This window comes from Monodelphis domestica, chromosome 3, assembly GCF_027887165.1.
Source record: "Monodelphis domestica isolate mMonDom1 chromosome 3, mMonDom1.pri, whole genome shotgun sequence".
In the NCBI taxonomy this organism is placed as follows: domain Eukaryota; kingdom Metazoa; phylum Chordata; class Mammalia; order Didelphimorphia; family Didelphidae; genus Monodelphis; species Monodelphis domestica.
The window spans coordinates 11841719-11863010 of NC_077229.1; the positions used below are offsets into that span (position 1 = coordinate 11841719).

A 21292-nucleotide genomic window follows, 5' to 3' on the forward strand; every position below is an offset into this window, starting at 1 on the left:
GCAAAAAGGAGTTTTTAAATTTAAACAAGTAGAACCAGTCTTTGGATATGCCATTTGGCTATATATGCAAGATGGATGATTATAAAAAAGACTTTGACATATAATAACAATAAAATCTCACAATGGACCTATGACATGGCAGGACAAAGATTCTCATCAAAGTTCACAAGTCTATCATGAGTAAAGAATGAAGGAATGACCTGAACAACTTCCTTGCAACCAGACTATAACCCAAACCCTTTGTCTGAGTATGCTGTGTCCTCCATATTAGACAGTCTTTCTCCACTGCCCTTTCTATCTTTTCTAAAAACTCATTCATCCATTATTGCTATAATTTTGTGAATATGTTCTGTTCTCATCATTTTGGATACACTATCACATGGTCATTTTTGGTAAATTTTGTATGCTAAGGAGAAATATAATTTCACTCTTTATAACTCTAGTAATTTTCAAAATGCAATATAAATGGAATTGAGTTCTTTTCTCTACATACTATAAAAGGAAAATTTAATTGTTTCAACATTCAAAGACATTATGCCATTCAATTTAGAAATATGTCCAACTGGCTTTAAAAGAATGCATGCCCTTTGATCCAGCAATACCACTACTAGGTTTGTATCCCAAAGAGTTAGTAAAAAAAGGGTTGTACAAAAATACTCACAACCCAACGCTTTTTGGTGGCAAGAAATTGAAAAATGGGGGGTATTTCTTGATTGAGCAATGACTGATCACATAATGATATATGACAGTGATGGAATACTCTTGTACTGTAAGAATTGATGAACTGGAGGATTTCTATGTGAACCGGAAGAACCTCCATGAACTGATAAAGAGGAAAATGAGCAGAACCATTGAGCAGAACATGAAACTTTGTGGAATGATACAATGAAATGGACTCTGCTACTAGTAGCAATGCATTGATACAGAACAATCCTGAGGGACTTAATGAGAAAGAACGCTATCCACATTGAGGGAAAGAACTGAGGGAGTAAAAACACAGAAGAAAAACCTGACATCACTTATGTATATATTTACTATGTGAAACCCCCTATCTCTTTTATGATTATAATAGTATCATCCTTTATGATTACTTTAATAACATAATCATAAGTCTTAATATTTAAACAATATAGTTTGCTTTACAAAATAAAGTTTAACGTGGCATCAAATCTTGTTTGCAGGCATTTTAACATTAATACTATAACCCAAGTTTCCACTTAGCCCACCACATGCCTGTTTTTGTATAACGAGATAGTGAGATAGGGGTGGGGATGTACTCTTTTTTGTATAAGAAGATATTCATAGAGACATTCAACTGCTGACTCCTACTATTTCATAATACTTGTCAGAAGAAAAACAATTAGCCCCAATCCCTTTGTGCAGAGGCCCTAGAAAGGTCAGTTATAATAATAGATAAAAGTTACCATCCATAGCAAATTTTTTTTACACTTTCTAGCTTAATCAGCACTTGCATCATTAAGAAATGTCTATGTGAAAGAATTAGCATTCATTCGATTTTAATTTTTATTGTATTTTCTGTCACTGTGTCATCAGATTTATTGGCATAAAAAAGGCTGTCTCCTATAACTCAGGGTTTCTGTTTCTGATATTGACTAGAGTCTAGGTTTACTGTGAAACTGGCCCCCTCTCAATAAACCTATTATTTAGCCGAGTTTTGTACTGGTCTGATAAATTTTCACCACAGTACATGAGGGGGATTTTGGTTTTTAAAGATTGTTCTTTTGCAAAAATGACAAATATAAAAATAGGTATCAAGTGATAACATTTATATAAAATCCAGTGGAATTGTTTGTTGGCTCCAGGAGGAGGGAGGGAAGAGAGTCTCGAAAGAAAATGAATCATGTAAACATGGGAAAATGCTATAAAAATTAAGAAAGGGAAAACTTATCTCATGCCATTTAGTGCACACATACAAATCATTAATCTCATTTCATGATTACAATATATAATGTCTTATGATCTCCTTACACTTGAGTCCCTCATCCAACTCTCAGAAAATGAATAGCATGATTCAGCATTGGTCTACCAGTGACCAAGTCCAACACTCCCTTAACTACAACAGATTAAAATCTTTTGGGATAACAGCCCTTATACACCTGCTTTCACCTCACTCACCTGGGCAGCAACTCCTGGGGCCTTTTTGCTCAAGCAGCAATGGTGCTTTCCCTTGCTGAAAGCAAGAGGTAAAATATTCTCTAGGAACTGGAAGACCTAGGCACAAGAACAAAGAGATCTATATTAATGGAAAGGGTCATGAAAGTAAGGTCTACAGGATGGATTCTATTGTATTCACTCTTAGAATATTTGCACAAGTGTGAATATCATGGAAAACATCAGAAAATTCCATCTTTTCCTCCTATAATAGAAGAATAGGTATATTCCGAAACCACCATTACACAGTAATTAATGGTAGCTCGTAATGAAGGGATAAGAGATCAGAACTTGGGAGTCAGAAAAGCAAATTTAATCCAGGCTCAGAGAGATGGTAAATGGGTGCCCTTGAGCATGTTATTTAAACTCTGTTTCCCTCATTTGCCTCAATTGAAAATTGAGGGCAGTAAAAGTATCAAAGTCACAGGGGTGTTGTGAAATTAATAATAATTATGAACAACTTTATCCAGTAGAGGATATACAACAGATATTCTAAAATACGGATTCCCTTTCTTTCCATTCCCCTCATCTAGAACGAGATTTGAGGGAAGAATGAAGGAGGAATTAGAATAAACTTGCTAGACTAAGCAGAATTAACTGTGAACTAGTTTTATAATTTCTTTTTTTATTTCTATCTTGATATGGAAATAACAGTTCCCTTACCTTTACTCCCTAAATGACTACTTGCATATGTCAAATGGGTTTTGTGAACTTTGGATTACTCCACTCTACTTAGTCTAACAAGAACAGGAATGTCTACACCCATACTTAATAATTAAGTACTTAGGAGGATGGTCTATGATAGACATGTGCTAGGAAATGACAAATCAGAAACAACTGACAGACCCCATGGCTGTCCTAAGTCAAGCTTAAGTTACCATTGGTATGCAGGAAATGATATAAAAACGGCATATATATTTCACATCACTTCCTCTCTTGGCCTCTTTCCGTGGAGAGGTGGCTATGGCTGGCAGCGTGCTGAGCATCTTAGTGTCTTGGCATCTTGGCGTGGAGGCCGCTATTGTCCAGTTTAGCAGTGAGTTTTCCTTGGTACTATACTGGGAGAAGCTTCTGTTTCAGTCTGTTCTTTTCATCAGTAATGCTTGGATCTCCCCTTTATTTATTAAATGATTTTTGTCCTTGAAAGAATATAGTCCATCTTCATGGGCGGGTAATTCATGGTTATAAACCCAGTCTCTATACCTTTTAAGAATATCATATTCCAAGCATTTTGATTCTTTAATATAGAACTCCCCAGATACTATATAATTATCACTGGGGCTCCATGATATAATAATTGTTTCTAATTGGCTTAGTGCTATACTATCTCTTTAGCATTAAAGTTCTTAAATTGGGCTATAATATTCTAGGGAATTGTGATATGGGGATTGACTACTGGAGGTGATTTGTGGATTCTTTCCATTTCACTTTTAACCAATGATTGGAGAATATTGAGGCAGTTTTCTTTGATAATTCCATAGAATATGACATCTAGGCCATTGTGAGTGGAGGGGTAGTCTAATAAATCTTAGATTGTCTATCATTGATCTATTTTCCAGGTCAGGTGTTTTTTTCAGTCAGATATTTCATATTTTCTTCTCTTATTAAATTCTTTTGATTTTCCTTTATTGTTTCTTGAGGTCTCATGAAGTCATTAGTTACTATATGCTCAATTCTAATTTTAAAAGGAGGATTTTCTTTCATGACCTTTTGATCCTCCTTTTCATTTGGTCTATTTTACTTTTCCAGGAACTCTTTTCTATATTGGATTTTTTTACCCTTTTTTCCAGGCACTCAACACAACTTTAAAAAAAGACAACAAAAAACCCCTCTTCATTAGATTTTTATGCTTCTTTTGCTACTTAACCAATTTTCCTTTTTCAGCTCTTTTCCTTTTGCAATACTTGCATTTATTTGCCCCATTTTTCTTCCACTACACTCACTTCATTTTTTAATTCCTTTTTGAACTATTCAAGCACCTGAGATCAATTACAATTATTAATTGATGTTTTGCATGTGGAGGCTTTTATATACCAATACCCAGCTCAGCTTGTGCTTTGCTTTTCATTGCCTCCTCAGATATTTTCTATGGTTAGATTTTTCTTTTGCTATTAAATCGTGTACATTTGGCTTGGAATAAAGACATTCCCTTAATGGCAGATTCAGAGTCAACAGTGAAAATGACCCTTACCCACAGAAAGTAGATTCTGCACATTCTCCAGCATGACCTCTAGATAAAATTCCTTCTGAGAATGGTCCAATAGGCACCACTCTTCCTGGGTGAAGTCCACAGCCACATCCTTGAAAGATAATGAGCCCTAAGACAACAAAATCACAAGATTTAGGGCTTAAGCTTCAGAATTTGTCCACTAAAACCCTCATCCACTTACTGGAGAAATCTAAAGTATACAAAGTTTTTATTGAAAATCCTAACCTTGAAAAGTGTCAGAACAAGCACTGGAGACCAGTCATTCAGAACCCAAAAGAATAATCACAAAATCATTTTATGTCTAAAGTGAGAATTATGTTGTGAAGAGTAAAACCTGGAGAAGTATCTGAGAATTAAATGATTTTCCCTGAGGAATCAGGGAGATGGGAAGTGCTCTCTGAGTGAGATGGGAGATTCTATGGAGGAGAGATAGAGAGGGTGATCTGAAATTCCTCCTCATCACAAAATTCAGAATTGAGCTGGTAAGAACATTTCTTACAAGAATTTCTAAGAAGGTAGAATATACTGTGTATCCTAGGGGGAAAATGTTACCAATGATCAATGAGGAGAAAACAAAGAAAAAGGAATTCTCTACCTAAGTTCCTAAAAGTCTGAACTACTCTTATATACTTGAAAGCATAAAGAGGAGTCCATAGAGTTATATGGGATCAGACTAATTCTAGCTCAGTTTTATGCTAAATTCAGAATTTGGGGAACCACTGGGTATGATGTGCCATACCCAAAACATTTTTGTCTTTGCTTCATGGTAATTTTGTTGGTGGAAAATTGTCAGTTATTTTATATTTAGTTACACAGGAAGAAGAGTTAGTTTGATGAGGACAAGAAGGGTGTTCATCTTTTTAAAATATTTTAGCGATTAAATTATTCAAAAGAAAGATAACAGTATAATGCCTAGAATTCTCAAGAGACAGAATTTCTTCATTAGAAACAACTAATTGACTGGTCATTTAATGTGGCCATTTGACACTCTCCAAATCTAAAAGAAATGGGTAGGATGAGCAAACATAATAAACATTACTAACCCATCTCATAACAATCAAAATACCAAAAAACTTTTTAATAAAATTAGAAAAAAATTATACTAAATTTTATCTGGAAGAAAGATGAAGAATATCAATAGAAATAATGAAAAAAATGTGAAGGATGATAGTCTATAAGTACCAGATCTTTAATCTGTATATAAAAACAGTAATCATCAAAATGATATGTTACTTGCTTAGAGATAGAAGGGCAGATTAATGGAACTGACCATGGGTCAATGACTTAACAGATAGAAAAACAGTAGTTCTCTATTCTAGCCCAGGTCTTTTGTCTCTCAGTGTCTCTGTCACTTTCTCTTCCTCCTCTTTGTCTCTCTCTCTCCCCCAATCCCCTCTGGATAGCTCAACACTCAGTTCCTCCCCTGAAATCACAGATTTATTAATTACCAATGAGGAGGGGAACTTAGGAGACCTCAACTACTCCTCCATTACAATTCTGACCATTGTAAAAGATGTTGCTCTAATAATTCTGGAAATTTTCAGAAGAAATCTTTGCTCTCCACACATGTCCTCCCAGAAAGATGGGAGTCACTCCATCTAAGAATGTAAGTAGAATGGTGCTGAGCTGCAGTCTATTCCAGGGCACCAACAGCAACAGCATCCCTGCTCAACTGAGCCAGAGTGGCTGCTGATGTCCCAGAGCATCTGCAGTCCCTTTAGAGGGAGCCTAATATCATCGGCATTATTTGTGCCCTGGAAAAGAGAGCTTGCCAGGATTCAATTCATTCCCGTAAAGCTGATCATCAGATTTGCTTATCTGATGTTTTTAATCCTATACTTCAAATTGTGAGCCATAGCAGGTTCATAATTCGAGGGGAACCTTGTGTTCTGAATGTTGTGAGGGTCATGGCAGATTTCTGTCCCCCTGCCCCCAACCAGCTCCTGTAATGGCTTCCTTAAGTAAGTAAAAGCACTGAAAAGCTCCTATTATAGTGACAGCGCAGGGTGGATAAATGAATGACAGCAGGTGGGCCTGTCTGTCTGGAAACTGGGCCAGCTCACTGAGGCAAAGGCTAAGGAGGCAGAGAAAACCCCCAGAACACAGTAGATGTGGGGGGAAGACAGGGTAGACTCTGGAGCTCATCCATAGGACAAAGATTGATGGAGCCCCTGGAAACCTGGCAAAGACTCAGGTATGAGTTCTGCTGGATTCTAACCTGGGGGACCTTGGCAAGGGCTCAGGATGGGGCTAGAGTCACCTGGGAAGGGGGCCTTGGGGTCCCGGGAGCCATTCCTTCTAGGGAATTGCATGGTCTAGACTGTGGTCCTTCAGGGAGTAGGATCCCCAAGGCAGGGAGACTTCCTCTTTGGACACCTGTGGGGAATTAGAGAGGAGCAGGGCTCATAGGAGCTCCCAGTGCCCTTCCCCTGGACTCAGAGGATTCCCCCCACAAGGGTGCATGAGGCTTCAAAAGGACCTTTATCATAATTTTAATTTAAATTATTAAATTGCCTGCAGTTCTACTTCCTGTCTTTAGAAGGTGCTACCCTAGAGTATCCTGGCTAGGGGTTAGGGTCTCACAGGGCTAGAGGGTAGGGTGTCCTATAGACTGGGAAGAAAAAATGGTGTGGGTGCAGATAGGCCCTAATATACTAGCCTTTGAATGGAGTTCCAAAAAAGCCTTAACCTGAGGCCAACACGTGGTGAGGAAGATTTGAGAGGGGAAAAAAATAAAACAAACAAAAAAAAGGCTTTTTACTCAAAGTAAAATAAAACACTTTTCCTAGTAGGTAACAGCCCCCATCCAACCCTCCCCCTCCATTCAAGGGTACAGCCTGAGGAGCAACATTGCCCTACAGGGTAGGGGGCTGGGGACTAGCACTGAGGGGTGCCTGGACTCTGAATTTTAAAACTACTCCTCCCTACTCAGAAGATCTGATTTAGCTATTTCCTAATTAGTAACAATGGAGATACTTGGGTTAACAGAATCAAGTCTGTGGAACTATATATTTCTCCACCCTACTTAGTTTAACAAGATAAGGAACACATGCATCATACTCAAAGATTTAATTATCTGGGGAAATGGCCTTCAACAAACATGTACAGAAAAAGTGGACAGACACCTAGGCTGTTCTAAGTCAAGCTATGCTATGGTTGGTACAGATGAGACACAGGAAAGTGTCTGGGATTAGAGGTTGAGTTTGCCTTTGAGCTGATTCAGGTTCAGGCATTTTGGCTAAACCCTTTCGAGTTCAGGCTGATTCGTTCACTATATCTATTAGATCGCCATAAATTTCCAGCTGTCTTGATTATATTTATTTTATATTTGGGATATCCATGGCGACCAAATAATTAACATTGTTTAGGTCACATCGCTAAATTATCCTTTACAACTCTGAGGCTTTGCTAGGGAAGGGCTTAGCAGGGACCTATTCCAGTGACCTTGCCTAAGAGGGCAAAAGGCTTAGTGGAGAGCACAGGCTGTATGCAGAGTTCCCTGCGAGGATTTTTCACTATAAGGCCCTGAAATGCTTCTCAGGGTTAAGGGAGAAGCTTTAGGGATCTTTCTGTTACTTTCCCAAGGCCCCACCTCGGGTAATGCTAGAGATATGAGGGGGTTCGGAAAGGGCCTTAAAAAAAGAAAAAAATGGACTCCCAGGAGCAAGATACTCTTCTAGAAAGGGCTAGAACTGCTAAGATTTGGGATATACCTGGTATTTGGGTCAGGGAATCAAGAGCGAAATACGTCAAACCTAACCTTCCCCAATACTTAACTCCTTCTCACCAATCCACAGTTCAGAGCTGGAAGGTAGATTCGATTGACCCCTTTTCGCCAGGTAGCATCTTGTGAGGGCAGGCTGATTGTTGCTAAAACCCAGCTCACCAAGCAGCAGTAAGGTGATGGATCAGAGCTCTATTCAAAGTATTCTCAGATGAAGGGAAAAGAGGATTGGAATTCCCTTACCCACACACAATTTCTGGCGAATCAGCAGTAGTCAGTAGTCAACAGCAGCACAGTTTATCCATAGAAGGGAGGGACTTGCAAAGGACTTTACAGTATCAGACCAAAGGCTGTAGCTATGAGGCTAATGTGCCCTTTTGTCTATTTCTAACTGCTCTAGACCCGTAGAGAGGAGGAAGAGTTCTGAACTCCAGAGTTACCTTCTATCAAACTGAATTAAGGATAGCTTTAGAGAGAGTAAAAAGTGAAGAAAGTGAAGAAAATGAGAGTCCTTATCCAACTTTGTAGTCAGTCAAATTGTAATATTTAAAATGAAATCATGAGGCTGTTAGCAGCAGTATTATAACAAGGTAGGAATTATTTTCTACTTCCCTCTTATATTTCTTTCATTTTCTATATTTGTATTACATTGAATAATTAAGAGCTACTAACAGATTTTTTTGACTTAAGAAATTACTTATTTTTATAAACAACAACTTTTTAAAATTTTTATATTTAGTCAAACCAATTCTAAATCTTACACTGGCAAGAGAGATGCTGTGTATGAAAGCCTTTCCACATTATTTGTGTTCCACATTATAAGGTCGCTCTCCAGTGTGTACTGGCTGATGTTCAGCAAGAAGGTCCCTCTGTCTAAAAGCCTTTCCAGGGGGTAGCTCAGTAGCTCAGTGGATTGAAAGGCAGGCCTAGAGACAGGAGGACCTGGGTTCAAATCTGGCCTCAGACACTCCCTAGCTGTGTGACCCTGGGCAAGTCACTTAACATTGCCTAGCCCTCACCACTCTTCTGCCTTGGAACCAATATATAGTATTGACTCCAAGATGGAAGTTATGGGCTTAAAAAATAAATGAATAAGGAGAGTAAAAGCATTTCCACGCTGTTTACATTCGGTAAGGATTGTGAGTGTTATTATAATTATGGTTAAGGATGTCCTAAAGGGAGCTTGTTGTGAAAGGCAGCAGAGTGCTGTGAGATAGGAGCCTTGATAGATTGACTCCTATTCTCCCTCACTCCTGCTAGGTGTGCTATCAGGGGTGTTGCTGTGGAAAGGAAATTAGACTAATAGTTGGTGGGGGAAGGGGCAATTGGGAGTGGCAGTTGGGTCTTGTGATTAGGACTTCCTTCCTGCTGGGTGATGTTTGCTGCCTGGTGTTGGAGGAGAGAGGAGCTTGTTCAGCCAAGTCTGGTGTGGTGTGCCACCTCTTCTTGGTTCAGCCTGAATATTCAAACCCAATCTCTTCTGAAGGTTAGAACTGTGCTTGTTTGCTTTCTGTCTACTGCTAAGATTTTAAAAAGACAAAACTGGACTGATATAGAGTAGACGGGAGTGGGAGAACCCTCTGCCAGCCTCTGGGGCCTGGCCTCAGGTCTGAAGCTGAGAAAAAACTCCAATCCCAACTGGTTATTAAACTTTATATTATTTTAATTCGCAGTCAGTAAGTGGACTATCTTTTCTGGTCATAGAGGGAGCTGAACTTCAGTTTAGTCATTCCAGGACAAACAGTCTTTATTGGACCCCTGCTGCTTCCTCTCAACAGGGGGCATCTCCCTCCCTTGCCTCACCAAGTAATATACCCTCTCCCCTCCACTCCTCCATACCCCATACAAACCTCCCTCTATTCCCCTATTTTTCCAATCCCATTTCCTTTCCCAATAAATATTACACTGTACTGGAAATAGGGGATCCCCCATTACATGAGGGTGATGGGAAGTTGAAGGGAGATGTCCCCTATCAAATGTAGTGATGGATATCCCCAAATTCCTTGGCAGGGAGAGATCAGGGAGACACACTTCTCCGAGTCCCTTGACTCATCAGGGAAGGGTCTGGATTAACACTCGACTGAGGCTGATCTATGGCTTCAGCAAATTACCTTCCCTTTGGTTAGGAGATAAACCAAGAGAAATATCTGACTGTGATTAAAAAATATTTAATAAGGGGGCAGCTGCTTAGCCCAGTGGATGGATAGCTAGGCCTAGAAAAGGGAGGTCCTGAGTTCAAATATGACCTCAGACACTCCCCAGATGTGTGACCTTGGGGAAGTCACTTGACCCCCCCCCCCCGCCCCCAGTTGTCTAGCCCTTACCACTATTCTACCTTGGAACAAATAGACAGTATTGAATCCAAGAAGGAAGGTGAGGGTTGAAAAATAAAAAAAGAAAGGTTTAATAAGCAATGACTATAATGCTTATACAGGGGTGGGAAAGAGGGAGTAGTAGTTCCTGGTATATATATCTGTTCTACAAGATTAGTAATGCAGACAGCTGTCAAGCTAAATCTGAGTTTCTCCTTCCCAAACCCACCTAACTCCCTCACTTCTAATTTTAATACCATCAGGCTAAGGAATAGTCCGAACAGGTGCAAAAGGCAAAGGGAGAGGGCCAGGCTCCAGAGCAGGGAGTCCATGACCTTCCCGGGTCAGAAGAGTCTTGAAACTCTGCTGAGATGTTTCCTTGAAGGAACTACTTAGTAGCAGTGGTCTGACAGGAAGACTCAGCTGAAACCTCTATTTGGCTCTTGACAAGATCCCCAGCAGGGAAATGCTTCCTGCCTCTTTGGGATCTCCATTCAAAAGTCCAGAATTCTCCATGGAGCTTTGCCAAGTCTCCTCTTCTCTCCCAGAATCCTCTGCTCCTTAATGGTCTTTGCTGTAAGTAAGGTCAGGCCCACCTTTGTATAATTCAACTAAACAACCCACACTACCAGCAACTGAACCCCAAGGCCCAACTCATGCCCAGCAGCCAACTTTCCCTGAACTGCCAGCCTTAACTGCACAACCCACTGTCAGCCACTGACTCTCCAGTCATCAACTGACAGTCTGCAACTCACCCCCACTCAGCAGAATGCTCTGACTGAGACATCTTTCTGCCCCCTTGCCTCTTGAAGACAGAGGGAGAGATGAAGAAAACTCGTTTAATGCTATTCTGTCAACAGACATTTCCTGAACTCAATTTCAGATACTGACTTAGGACCGAATATGGGCTGCATTTCTCTGCAGCGTCATCAAATTCAGAGCCACTCTTTAGTTTTTTATTTACCTGCATATCAGAGTCACAGATTTCTCTCAAAATGCAGTCATGGGGAACCTCATTCATGCACCTTTGGACGCCAGATCCTTCCACAAGAAGCCTCAGCTTCGTAGACATCTCTGTCACTTCAAAATTATATCTCTGCCTCTGAGGAAAACAAATTATGATATAAACACAGAGAGAAGGAGGACAGACACACACATAGATCTACATAAGTGCTTTCCTCTGATTGCAGAAAGTAAAATGGTTTTTATTCTATTTTCCAGGCAAAAAAGAGTTTTTAAACATTCTTTGGATACATCATTTGGTCTTCTCTACAAGATGGATGATTTAAGAAATATTTTCACACATAACAACAATGAAACCTCACAACAGACCTGTGACACAGGCAAGTCCAAGATACTCATCACACTTCCCAACTCATGTTCTGAGTTTGACTACAACTCAAACCCTGTGCCTGAGCATGCTCTGTCCTCCAGATTGGACACTCTTTCTCCACTGTTCTTTATATCTTTCCTAAAAGTCACTCATCTATTGTTGCTATCATTTTGTGGATCTCAGGTATCCTTCCAGATATTCTTTTCTCATTATTTTGGATGCACTTTCATATGGTCATTCTTGGTACATTTTGTATGCTAAGCAGAAAAACGACTTCTTTCTTTTTAACTCTCATGCAGTAATTTTCAAAATGGAAAAAATTTCCTCCTTTTATCTATACATGCAAAGATATTATGCCATTCGATTTGGAATTATGCCCAAAAGGTTTAAAAGAATGTATGGCCTTTGATCAAGCAACACCCCTACTAGGTCTGTATCCCAAAAAGATAATTTTAAAAAATCGTCGTACAAAAATACTCATATCTCCACTTTTTGTGGGGAATCAAAGTGGAAAATGAGGGGATATCCCTTGACTGAGAAATGATTGAATAAACTGTGGAAATGATGGTGATAGAATACTACTGTGCTGTAAGAACAACACTTGTGCTCTTTCATTTGATTCTTTGGAAGTTTTCTCTTGCTTTTATCTCGCTGACAACTAACTCTCCCTTGAGTGACCTGAACAATCAGAACCTTCTGAAACTACCTTATTAGGAAATGAGACTTTTGTCAAGCGTGTAATGTGATATTAATTTCTCCTTTGGTGACATAAAGACACAGTTAAAGAAACCCCAGGGGGCAGCCAAGTGGCTCAGTGGATGGAGAGTCAGTTCTAGAGAAGGGAGTTCCTGGGTTAAAATCTGGTCTCAAACATTTCCGAGCCATGTGACCCTGGGCAAGTCACTTCACCCTCACTGTCTCACCCTTACCAATCCTCTCTTTGAACTGATACACAGTATATGCACTCCAATTAGGTTCACCACTGGAAAATGATTTAACTCATGTTTTCTCTTTTGCTGTCCCGCCCATGGTAAAGGATGCTGCTCTAATAACTCTGGACATTTTCAGAAGAAATCTTTGCCCTCACACAAGCCCTCCCAGGCAGATGGGAGTCGCTCCCTCTAAGGACGGAAGCAGGAGGGTGCTGAGCCCTGAACCTCTGCAGCCTACTCTGGGCCACCAACAGCCACAGCATCCTGCTCAACTCAGCCTGCTGGCTGCTGGTGTCTCACAGCAGCTGCTGCCCATTGAAGGGAGCCCAACATCCTCCACACTGCCTGTGCCCTGGAGGACAGCTTGTTGGGTTCAATTCATTCCCGTAAAGCTGATCATCAGGTTTGCTTCTCTGACGTTTGTGGTCCTACACTGTAAACTGATGCCTCCAAACTGGCCATGGCACCTTCCTCATTCTCCGGGAGCCTCTCGTGCTCTGAAATGGTGTCACCGTCCTGGCAGGTTTCTGTCCTCCCTGACCAGCTCCTGTAACGGCTGCCTGAAGTCAGGGAAAGCATCCAGAAGCTCCAGTTCTAGGGATTCTGGTAACTAGAGATGTCACTCCAGGGTGGATGAATCAGTGGCAGCGCCTGGGCCTGTCTGGCTGGAACCTGGGCTGCTCATTGAGGCAGGGGCTACTGAGGCTGGAAACCCCCAGAACACAGTGGATGTGGGGGCAGCCAGGGTGAACCCTTGATCTCAAGCAGTGATGGCGCCCCTGGAGGCCTGGCAAAGACACAGTTCTTAGTTTTACTGAATTCCAGCCTGGGGGAGGATGAGGGCTGGGGGTGGGCTGCACTCAGCTGGGATGGGGGCCTCGGGGTCCTGGGAGGTATTCCCTCTGGCTCTGGGGTCTCTGCTTGGGCCACACTGTGATCCTTCAGGGAGTGGGAGCCCCAAGGTGGGGAGAATTCCTCTTTGGACACCTGTGGGGACAGGGGGAGGGCTCAGAGGAGCTCCCAGGCCCTTCTGATGGCCTCAGGGGAGACTCTCCCCAACAGAGGAGAACAGGGAGCCTCAGGCTTGGGAAGGGCCTCGGACAGGTCAGGAAGGAGCTTCCCCACCTTTTCTGCCGCCATCTTTGGCTTCATTCCATTCACAAACTGCATTGGTGGATTGTTGGAGATGGGGGGGTGCAGAGAGGTAGATGGGCATCAGGTGGGGGAGGGGCGAGCCTGTTGGCATTTCTTCTGTGCCCAAGATCGGGCTCCTTCCATGGCATGTGGGCACAGGAACCCCCACCCTCGCTGCCCCGTGACAGGCTCACGTTGCCTGCTTCTCCCATCCGGGCTGCGGACTCATTCGCTCCTCTGGGGGAGGGCAAAGCCCCGCCATGGCTCCTGGTATAGGCAGAGCCGCCCCGGCCTGAGCCAGGCACTTCGGTGTTTGTCCTTTTCTGTCGGACAAAGACACACACCAATACTGGGTTCCCCCCTCCCCCCAGCTCAGCAATATGAAACTGCACCAGCGGAGTTTTGTTGAGGCCCGGGAGTTGGGAGCATGACTGACTGACTGACGAATCAATGGATCTATGCTCTCCGCGGCCCGGTAGGTGGCGCTCGGATCCCCCAGTGAGACACACATGGACACACACACTCACAGACTCTCCCCTCCCCCCAGCACACACTTTTACAGCCTGGCACACCCCCTCTGCCAGGCCCCCTTCTTGCACATGCGCACATGCTTTCGGCCACACTCCCAGGCTCACTCACCCGGGAAGGGTGCACCCGGGTCTTCCCCTCCCCCGGGAGTTACGGAGCAGAAAGTCTCAGCTGACACAGCAGGGAGCCCCGGCCCCCCACCCCACCGCCAGCACCACTGACTCCCTCCCCTCCTCCTCTCACCCAGCAAAGATCCTAGAAGCACAGCAGGAAACCTTCCAGGAGCTGAGACCGGCCAGATGAGTTCCCAGCATGCCGGGACGCTGCCCCGCTGGGGAGGAGCCGAGAATAGGAAGTCAGGGAACCGGCTCTCTGGGAAATGGAGTCCTCCTGTCTAGGCCGCTGCATGTAGAGGCTCGGTGGGGGAGGGGTTGTTCCCCAACCTAGGGGCCTGCAGCCTTCTCCCCCCACCCCCATTTCCCCTTCCCGCCCACCTCTTCTGCTTCTTTAGACTGGAAGCTGCCTCAGGCTACACCCTGGCACACAGCAGGTGCCTCATAAGTGTCTATTCATTCTCTGATCAGTGGATGGATCTCTGCTCCCCAAGGGCCTGTGGGGGTGGCTCTTGGATCCCTGATTCTAACAAAGAAGGAAACTGAGTCAGAGAGCAGCAGCTGACAGTCCAGGCCCAGGCCTAGGTCCCCCTCCCAGGTTCCCCTCCTCCAGGGATCTCTGAACATTCTTCTACTCCTTCTGCTTGGGGAGACCCATGGGGCTCCCCAAAGGAGAGGCCAACACTCTCCCCAGGTGTAGGTGATTTGGGGACCGCCCTCCTGATCCTGGAACCCCCAAGATCTGGGCTCAAACGTGGTCTCAGACACTGCCCAATATTGGGAAGCCTGGCCAACACCCTCCCCTGCCTTTGCCTCAGTTTCCCCACTGTGGAATCTGGAGAATAAGAATCTGAGTCCAGAGCTTTGGGGAAGGTGGTCCAGAGAGGATATGGGGGGAAACAGAGCTGCTTCCTCAGGGTCTCCTGGGCCTCTGGGCCAGCTGAGGAGGGTCTCCATTAGCACCTCCCCCAGCCCACAAGGCCCAAAGACCCTTCAGAGGCCTGGGGGAGGCCCAGGAACCCCCTCCTGCCCTTTGGGAGGCCACAGAAGGCAGCAGCAGCCCCTGAGCCCAGGCTCTGAGCTCTGATGGACAGAGGACAGTCTAGGGGTGTCTGTGTGTCTGTCTGCAGAGCTGCTGGGCTCAGGCTGTTCAGACCTGGCTGCCTCTTCCCTACCCCTTTGGGGCTTTCTGGGCAGAGGCTGGGAGGCTTGGCCCTCTCCTCCTGTAGCCCATTGGACAGGGGAGGAAACTGAGAGAAGCAGGCTAAAGTGACTTGTCCAGGGTCCCACAGAGGGAGATCTCAGGCCTCCCTGACTCCAGGCCCTGAGTACTAGCAGGCACTGAGGGGCTAAAGGCCCTGGAAGGGCTTCTCTCCCTGCACAATTCTTTTGCTGGCCTCAGAGCCCAGGACTGCTGCTCTGAATTCACTCTGCTGTCTCTGGGGTTCAGGAGGGGAGAACACACAGGCCTGGACTGGGCATGACCTGCCCTTCCCTGAGATGAGGGGGGGTTGGGGGTCACCTGGGGCCTTCCCTGGACTACAGACTCTGCTTTCTGGTTTTGGGCCTGTCCAGGCTGAGCTGGGAGGCAGACCTAGAGGGACGCCCAGAGGAGGAGGCCTCCAGGGAGGTGGCTGGGCCTGCCCTCAGGGGAGGAAGAATGGGGTTGTCTAGCACCCTCTGAGGGGTCCTCTGAGGCCTGCCTACCCCCAGGAGCCCAGGAGGTGCTCTTTCCTGCAGGCATCCCCAGGTTCAGCCCCCAGAAGCCTGGCTCCTGCCCTCCCCCAGCAGGGGCTTCCTGGCCTCCCCTCTTCCTCCTTGTCCCTCCCCAGCACAAGCCCTGCCTTCTCCCAGCTCTCCCCTGCCATGTTCCCCTTCTTGTTTAAGCCTCCCCTTCTGTGTCACAGTCAGGGCTGAGTCTGGACTCCAGAAGACCCAGAAGGGCTCCCAAGTGTCCCAGGACACATTTGCACCCAGAACCTCTGCTCTCCAGGCAGGCTCTATCCTTGGGGCCATCTGGCTGCCCTGGACTCAGCTTCTTCCCAGAGCTTTTCCCCCACATCCCTCCTGGTGCTTCCAGGCATTCCCTGCCCTGCTGCTTGCCCCCAGTCGGGGTTCCTGTCCCCCCTTGCAGGCTGGGTCCCCCAACTTACCTCTCCTCCAGCCATAAACGTCTCCCCCTGGGCCTGCCTCCATGCTGGCCTCCCTGTCCCTCTGTGCCTTGTCAGAGACCATCCTGGCCCCCAGAATTTGTCCTCCAGAGGGCAGTGGGGGGCAGGGAGGCCCTTTGGGGTCACAATTTCGTCGCCTGGGGGGGGCCTCAGGGCATGGACGGCCCCCATCCTTCAGAGACTGGAGCAGAGCGGGATGGGGTCTGGGGCCTTGGTGGCTCCATGGGAGGGGAGACCCATCCCTGACCCTGTAAACCTTAAAATTTCTTAGATTTATGAATGTGAAATTTCATACTTGAAAAAATTTCCTACTGATAGTAAGAACTCTATTGGAATATGAAACTCCTTGGCATGGGAGGATCCTTCTCCTCCCTACCTAAGACTACTTTAGGACAGAAACCTTTTGCTAAACAATGGAAAGGACTTTGACCTATACTTAAGCATAGAACAGGAAGTTCTTTGAGTCATGATTGATTTTAGAATTGATACAATGGGATACTAAGTATCTATAAAGGTGGGGCAACTTGTAAACTCCTTAAACCTAAAAGGGAAAAGATTTAATCAGAGTTTTTCTCTTGATGAAATTAAGTCAACTCAACAATGTTTTCTAGGGTTCAGATCACTTGAAGAGACTGAATCTACTCAGCTGTGAATACAAATGGGCTGCCTTTTTTGAACATCTACAGTGATTGGTAGATGTGAGAACTGAGGGGAGGGAACATAGATGTTTCCTTGAAAAATAGCAAGGTCTGACTGAAAGGAGGAAGAGGCTTGAAGGAGAACTCAGGAGGAGGCTCTGGGAGGAGATTCTCTTGGAGACTCAGGTGGTCTTGGGAGTAGGATTTGGGGAGACTCTCTCTTTGAAGAAGGACGCTGTCCTGGTGTCATTGGAACCCTTACCTAGACAGATCTTGGGTGAGTGATAAAACCAACTAACTGATTTCTCTCTTAGGACTGAGGTCTAGGCCTTATTGGCTTGAGGCCCTTCATGCTTATTCCTTTCTTACTTTCTCTCTTTTTCTATTGATTAATCAATGTATTATAAATTAAATTTCTCTATAAAACTCAGTTGGCTTGGGCATATTCATAATTTGGGAATATATTCCCTGGCGACCGTCTTATATCAATTAAAACAAGACACTGTAGAAAACATATTTCATATTCATAATTGTTATATATTTCCCTTACTCCAACCATTTTAATTCTCACAGTTTATGGCTGACCACGAATTTGGTGAGAAAACCCTCAAAATATTTCTGTGAAATCTCTTTCCTTTATCTTTTTGCTTTATTACTTGCATATCAGTCGGTTTTGTTTTCTTTTTTAACTTGACTTCAAAATTACAGCTGCAAGAACAGGTGAGTAAAAAACCTTTTTGATTCTCCTTAAATTAAGCTGTTTTAGATCTTAGCAACAGGGCCCTGAGGTCCTGGCTAGCAATTGCCTAAATTAAGACTAGAAAAATCTGGGAAAACTTTTTGGCCTTGTCCTGCTTCCCACGTTTTTACTTTAGAAATATGGAGTCACAGACAGTTCAGAACTTAGTTAACAACTGGAGTTTCAGTAAATACTTTGTTCTTTTCTTAATACAAACATTGGTCTGCAACTTACTTAGCCACTGGCTCAGCAGCCACATGACCAATCTTATAAATACAGAATTCCTTGTCTCTCTGAAAGGGCTTATCCCATGGAACTTATGGCAAAAACTAATCAACATACTACTTTCCCTTGAGTTTTTGATTATTGTAATTTTAATATTGTATTTCCTTAAAGAACTCAATTCTCAGTCAAACCAACCAATTGCTCCCCCTGCCCCTTTGGCCTCAGAAAACTCTAATTCTAATCAATCAACTCTAAGTTCATACCCCACCCAGGCTTCCAACACAACACAATCAACTTTAAGTACACACCCTACCTCTGAATTTTCTGGTACAATGGGATTACAACAAACCCTTCCTTTTAATGTGCCCAACCCTTCTATATCTCAGACTTACCCAATTGAAAATGGAGCAAGATGCCTAGAAACAGGAGTACCAAATAATTCAGATAGCTTATTTCCTTTAAGGGAAGTACCCACTTTTAATAAAATTGGAAACTTAATATCTGTAAGACATCATACACCTTTTAGCCCTGAGGATTTAAAAAATTGAAGGAAGAAATGCCATCATTTGAGGATGAACCAATAATAATTATAAAAAAATTAGAGAACATATTCAGAACTTTTGACCCCACTTGGTTGGATGTTGAGAATATATTAGATGAATTATTAACAGAGAGAAAAAAATAATATCATCTCTCTGGCTAATAAAAACGAGGTAGAAGAGGACATTATTGGCCAACTGAAGATCCACATTGGAACCCCAATGTTGAATTAGATTACACAAAACTAAACCAGGCCAGAGAAGCATTATTGACTGCCATGAGAGCTTGCTCTGATAGACCTGAAAAATGGTCAAAATTTGAAAAAACCCGACAACATATTGATGAAACACCCTCCCAGTTTATGGACAGACTTATTGACGTAGGGAATACATATATGGACCTTGATTTATCCAGAGAAAGAGACATTAGACAACTACGTAGACAATTTGTTAAGAATTGTTGTTCAGGAGCCACTAGCCGGGCGGACTGCTGCGCGCATGATGGGGGAGAAGGCAGGGACCAGGGTCTTCAAGAAGTCAAGTCCTAACTGCAAGCTAACAGTATACTTGGGCAAGAGGGACTTTGTGGATCACCTGGATCAAGTGGATCCTGTGGATGGAGTGGTGCTAGTGGACCCAGACTATCTGAAGGACAGAAAAGTATATGTGACATTGACTTGTGCCTTCCGATATGGTCGTGAAGACCTGGATGTTTTGGGCCTGTCATTCCAAAAGGACCTATTTGTAGCCACATACCAAGCTTTTCCCCCCATCCCTGACCCTCCCTGACCCACTACACGCCTTCAGGAAAGACTGCTGAGGAAGCTGGGCCAGCACGCTCACCCCTTCTCCTTCACAATTCCACAGAACCTGCCCTGTTCTGTTACACTGCAACCTGGATCTGAGGACACAGGGAAGGCCTGTGGGGTAGACTTTGAGATTCGAGCCTTCTGTGCCAAAGCATTGGAAGAGAAAATGCACAAGAGGAATTCAGTGCGGCTGGTAATTAGGAAGGTACAGTTTGTCCCAGAGATACCAGGTCCCCAACCTAGTGCTGAAACTGCCCGACACTTCCTCATGTCTGACCAATCCTTGCACCTTGAGGCCTCATTGGACAAAGAGCTATATTACCATGGGGAGCCACTTAATGTTAATGTCCATGTCACCAACAACTCCACCAAGACCATCAAGAAGATCAAAGTCTCTGTGAGACAATATGCTGATATCTGCCTCTTCAGTACTGCCCAATATAAATGTCCAGTGGCTCAGATAGAACAAGATGACCAGGTGTCTCCCAGTTCCACATTCTGTAAAGTGTATAATCTAACCCCACTGCTCAGTGAAAATAGGGAGAAACGAGGACTTGCCTTGGATGGGAAGCTCAAACATGAAGATACCAATCTGGCCTCCAGTACTATAGTGAAGGAAGGCGCCAACAAAGAGGTACTGGGCATCCTTGTGTCCTATCGGGTCAAAGTGAAGTTGGTTGTATCTCGGGGAGGGGATGTTTCCATGGAGCTCCCTTTTGTCCTAATGCACCCCAAGCCTCATGACCACGCCACCCACTCCAAACCTGTCAGCTGCTCCTAAGATAAATGATCCAGTAGATACCAATCTCATCGAATTTGAGACCAACTATGGCACAGATGATGACATTGTGTTTGAGGACTTCGCCAGGCTTCGACTCAAAGGAATGAAGGATGAAGACTATGACGACCAATTCTGCTAGGGAGGGAGAGTGGAAAAGGAGAGAAGAGATGCTGGGGGAGATAAGAGCAGGACCAAGCTCCCTATTCTAATTGGGGTTCCATATGTCCCTTCCAGGCTTAAAAGCACTATACACAATTTTTGATTGAAGCTGGGCATTAATTTTAAGCTGAAATTGCCCCCCCCCATAGCAGCAGACTGTTTATACCTGAATTATTTGGGGTTTGGGGTTTTTTTTGAGGGATGGTGAGTTGTTGGGAAGAGAGAGAACCCTCACCCCACACACATATACCTGTCACTGCCTCTACAGAACCCCCCTGGGAGGTAGGGGAGTTGCTATGGATCTAAGCAAAAAGAATAATTTTTTTAAGCTGAAAGTGTATGTGTTTTCTTTGACCTGGGGCTTAATAAAAAATTATGGGATGAAAAAAAAAAAGAATTGTTGTTCAGTGGTAAAGGACTACTTTAAAACTAGCTGTCCTAATTGGGACTCTATGGACCTAGATGAACTAAGGAGAGTAGCAACCTATGTTTATAAAGGTTGTGTAAAAAGACCTGAGGAAGATGATACATCAACTGAAGATTTAAAGAAAGAAATTGAAATGTTAAAGAGACAATTGAAAAATAAGGGAGAGACTATAGCCCCTTTGCGGGAATTCACAAATAAATCAGTAACTTGCCACTTCTGTGAGAAGAAGGGCAACAAAATGATGGAATATAGAACCTTTCTTAAGATAATTGGAAGGAATACACAGTTTAATAATAGCTTTAGAATTAATAACTATAGAAATGATGATAATGGTCATAGAAACCAGA

The 21292-nt window shown here is 43.8% G+C and overlaps 2 protein-coding genes across 2 annotated transcripts in view; one reads left to right on the plus strand and one right to left on the minus strand.

The window, feature by feature from the left end:
- Window positions 1-17709, minus strand: part of LOC130457890 (zinc finger protein 420-like) — a 34913-nt gene extending 17204 nt beyond the window's left edge. Inside the window, exons 1-4 of the mRNA XM_056820543.1 lie at window positions 14588-17709; window positions 11382-11519; window positions 4364-4490; window positions 2137-2232 (exon numbers count right to left, since the gene is read on the minus strand). Coding sequence (XP_056676521.1) covers window positions 2137-2232; window positions 4364-4490; window positions 11382-11489 — 331 coding nt within the window. The 5' untranslated portion in view covers window positions 11490-11519; window positions 14588-17709. The remainder of the gene's footprint in view (window positions 1-2136; window positions 2233-4363; window positions 4491-11381; window positions 11520-14587) is intronic.
- A 1558-nt stretch (window positions 17710-19267) lies between these two features.
- On the plus strand, window positions 19268-20853 carry LOC100014847 (beta-arrestin-2-like). The gene is given in 2 exon segments (XM_016433085.2): window positions 19268-20349; window positions 20351-20853. Coding segments are annotated over 2 exon segments (1230 nt in total). The 3' UTR covers window positions 20499-20853.
- Window positions 20854-21292: the final 439 nt, after the last annotated feature.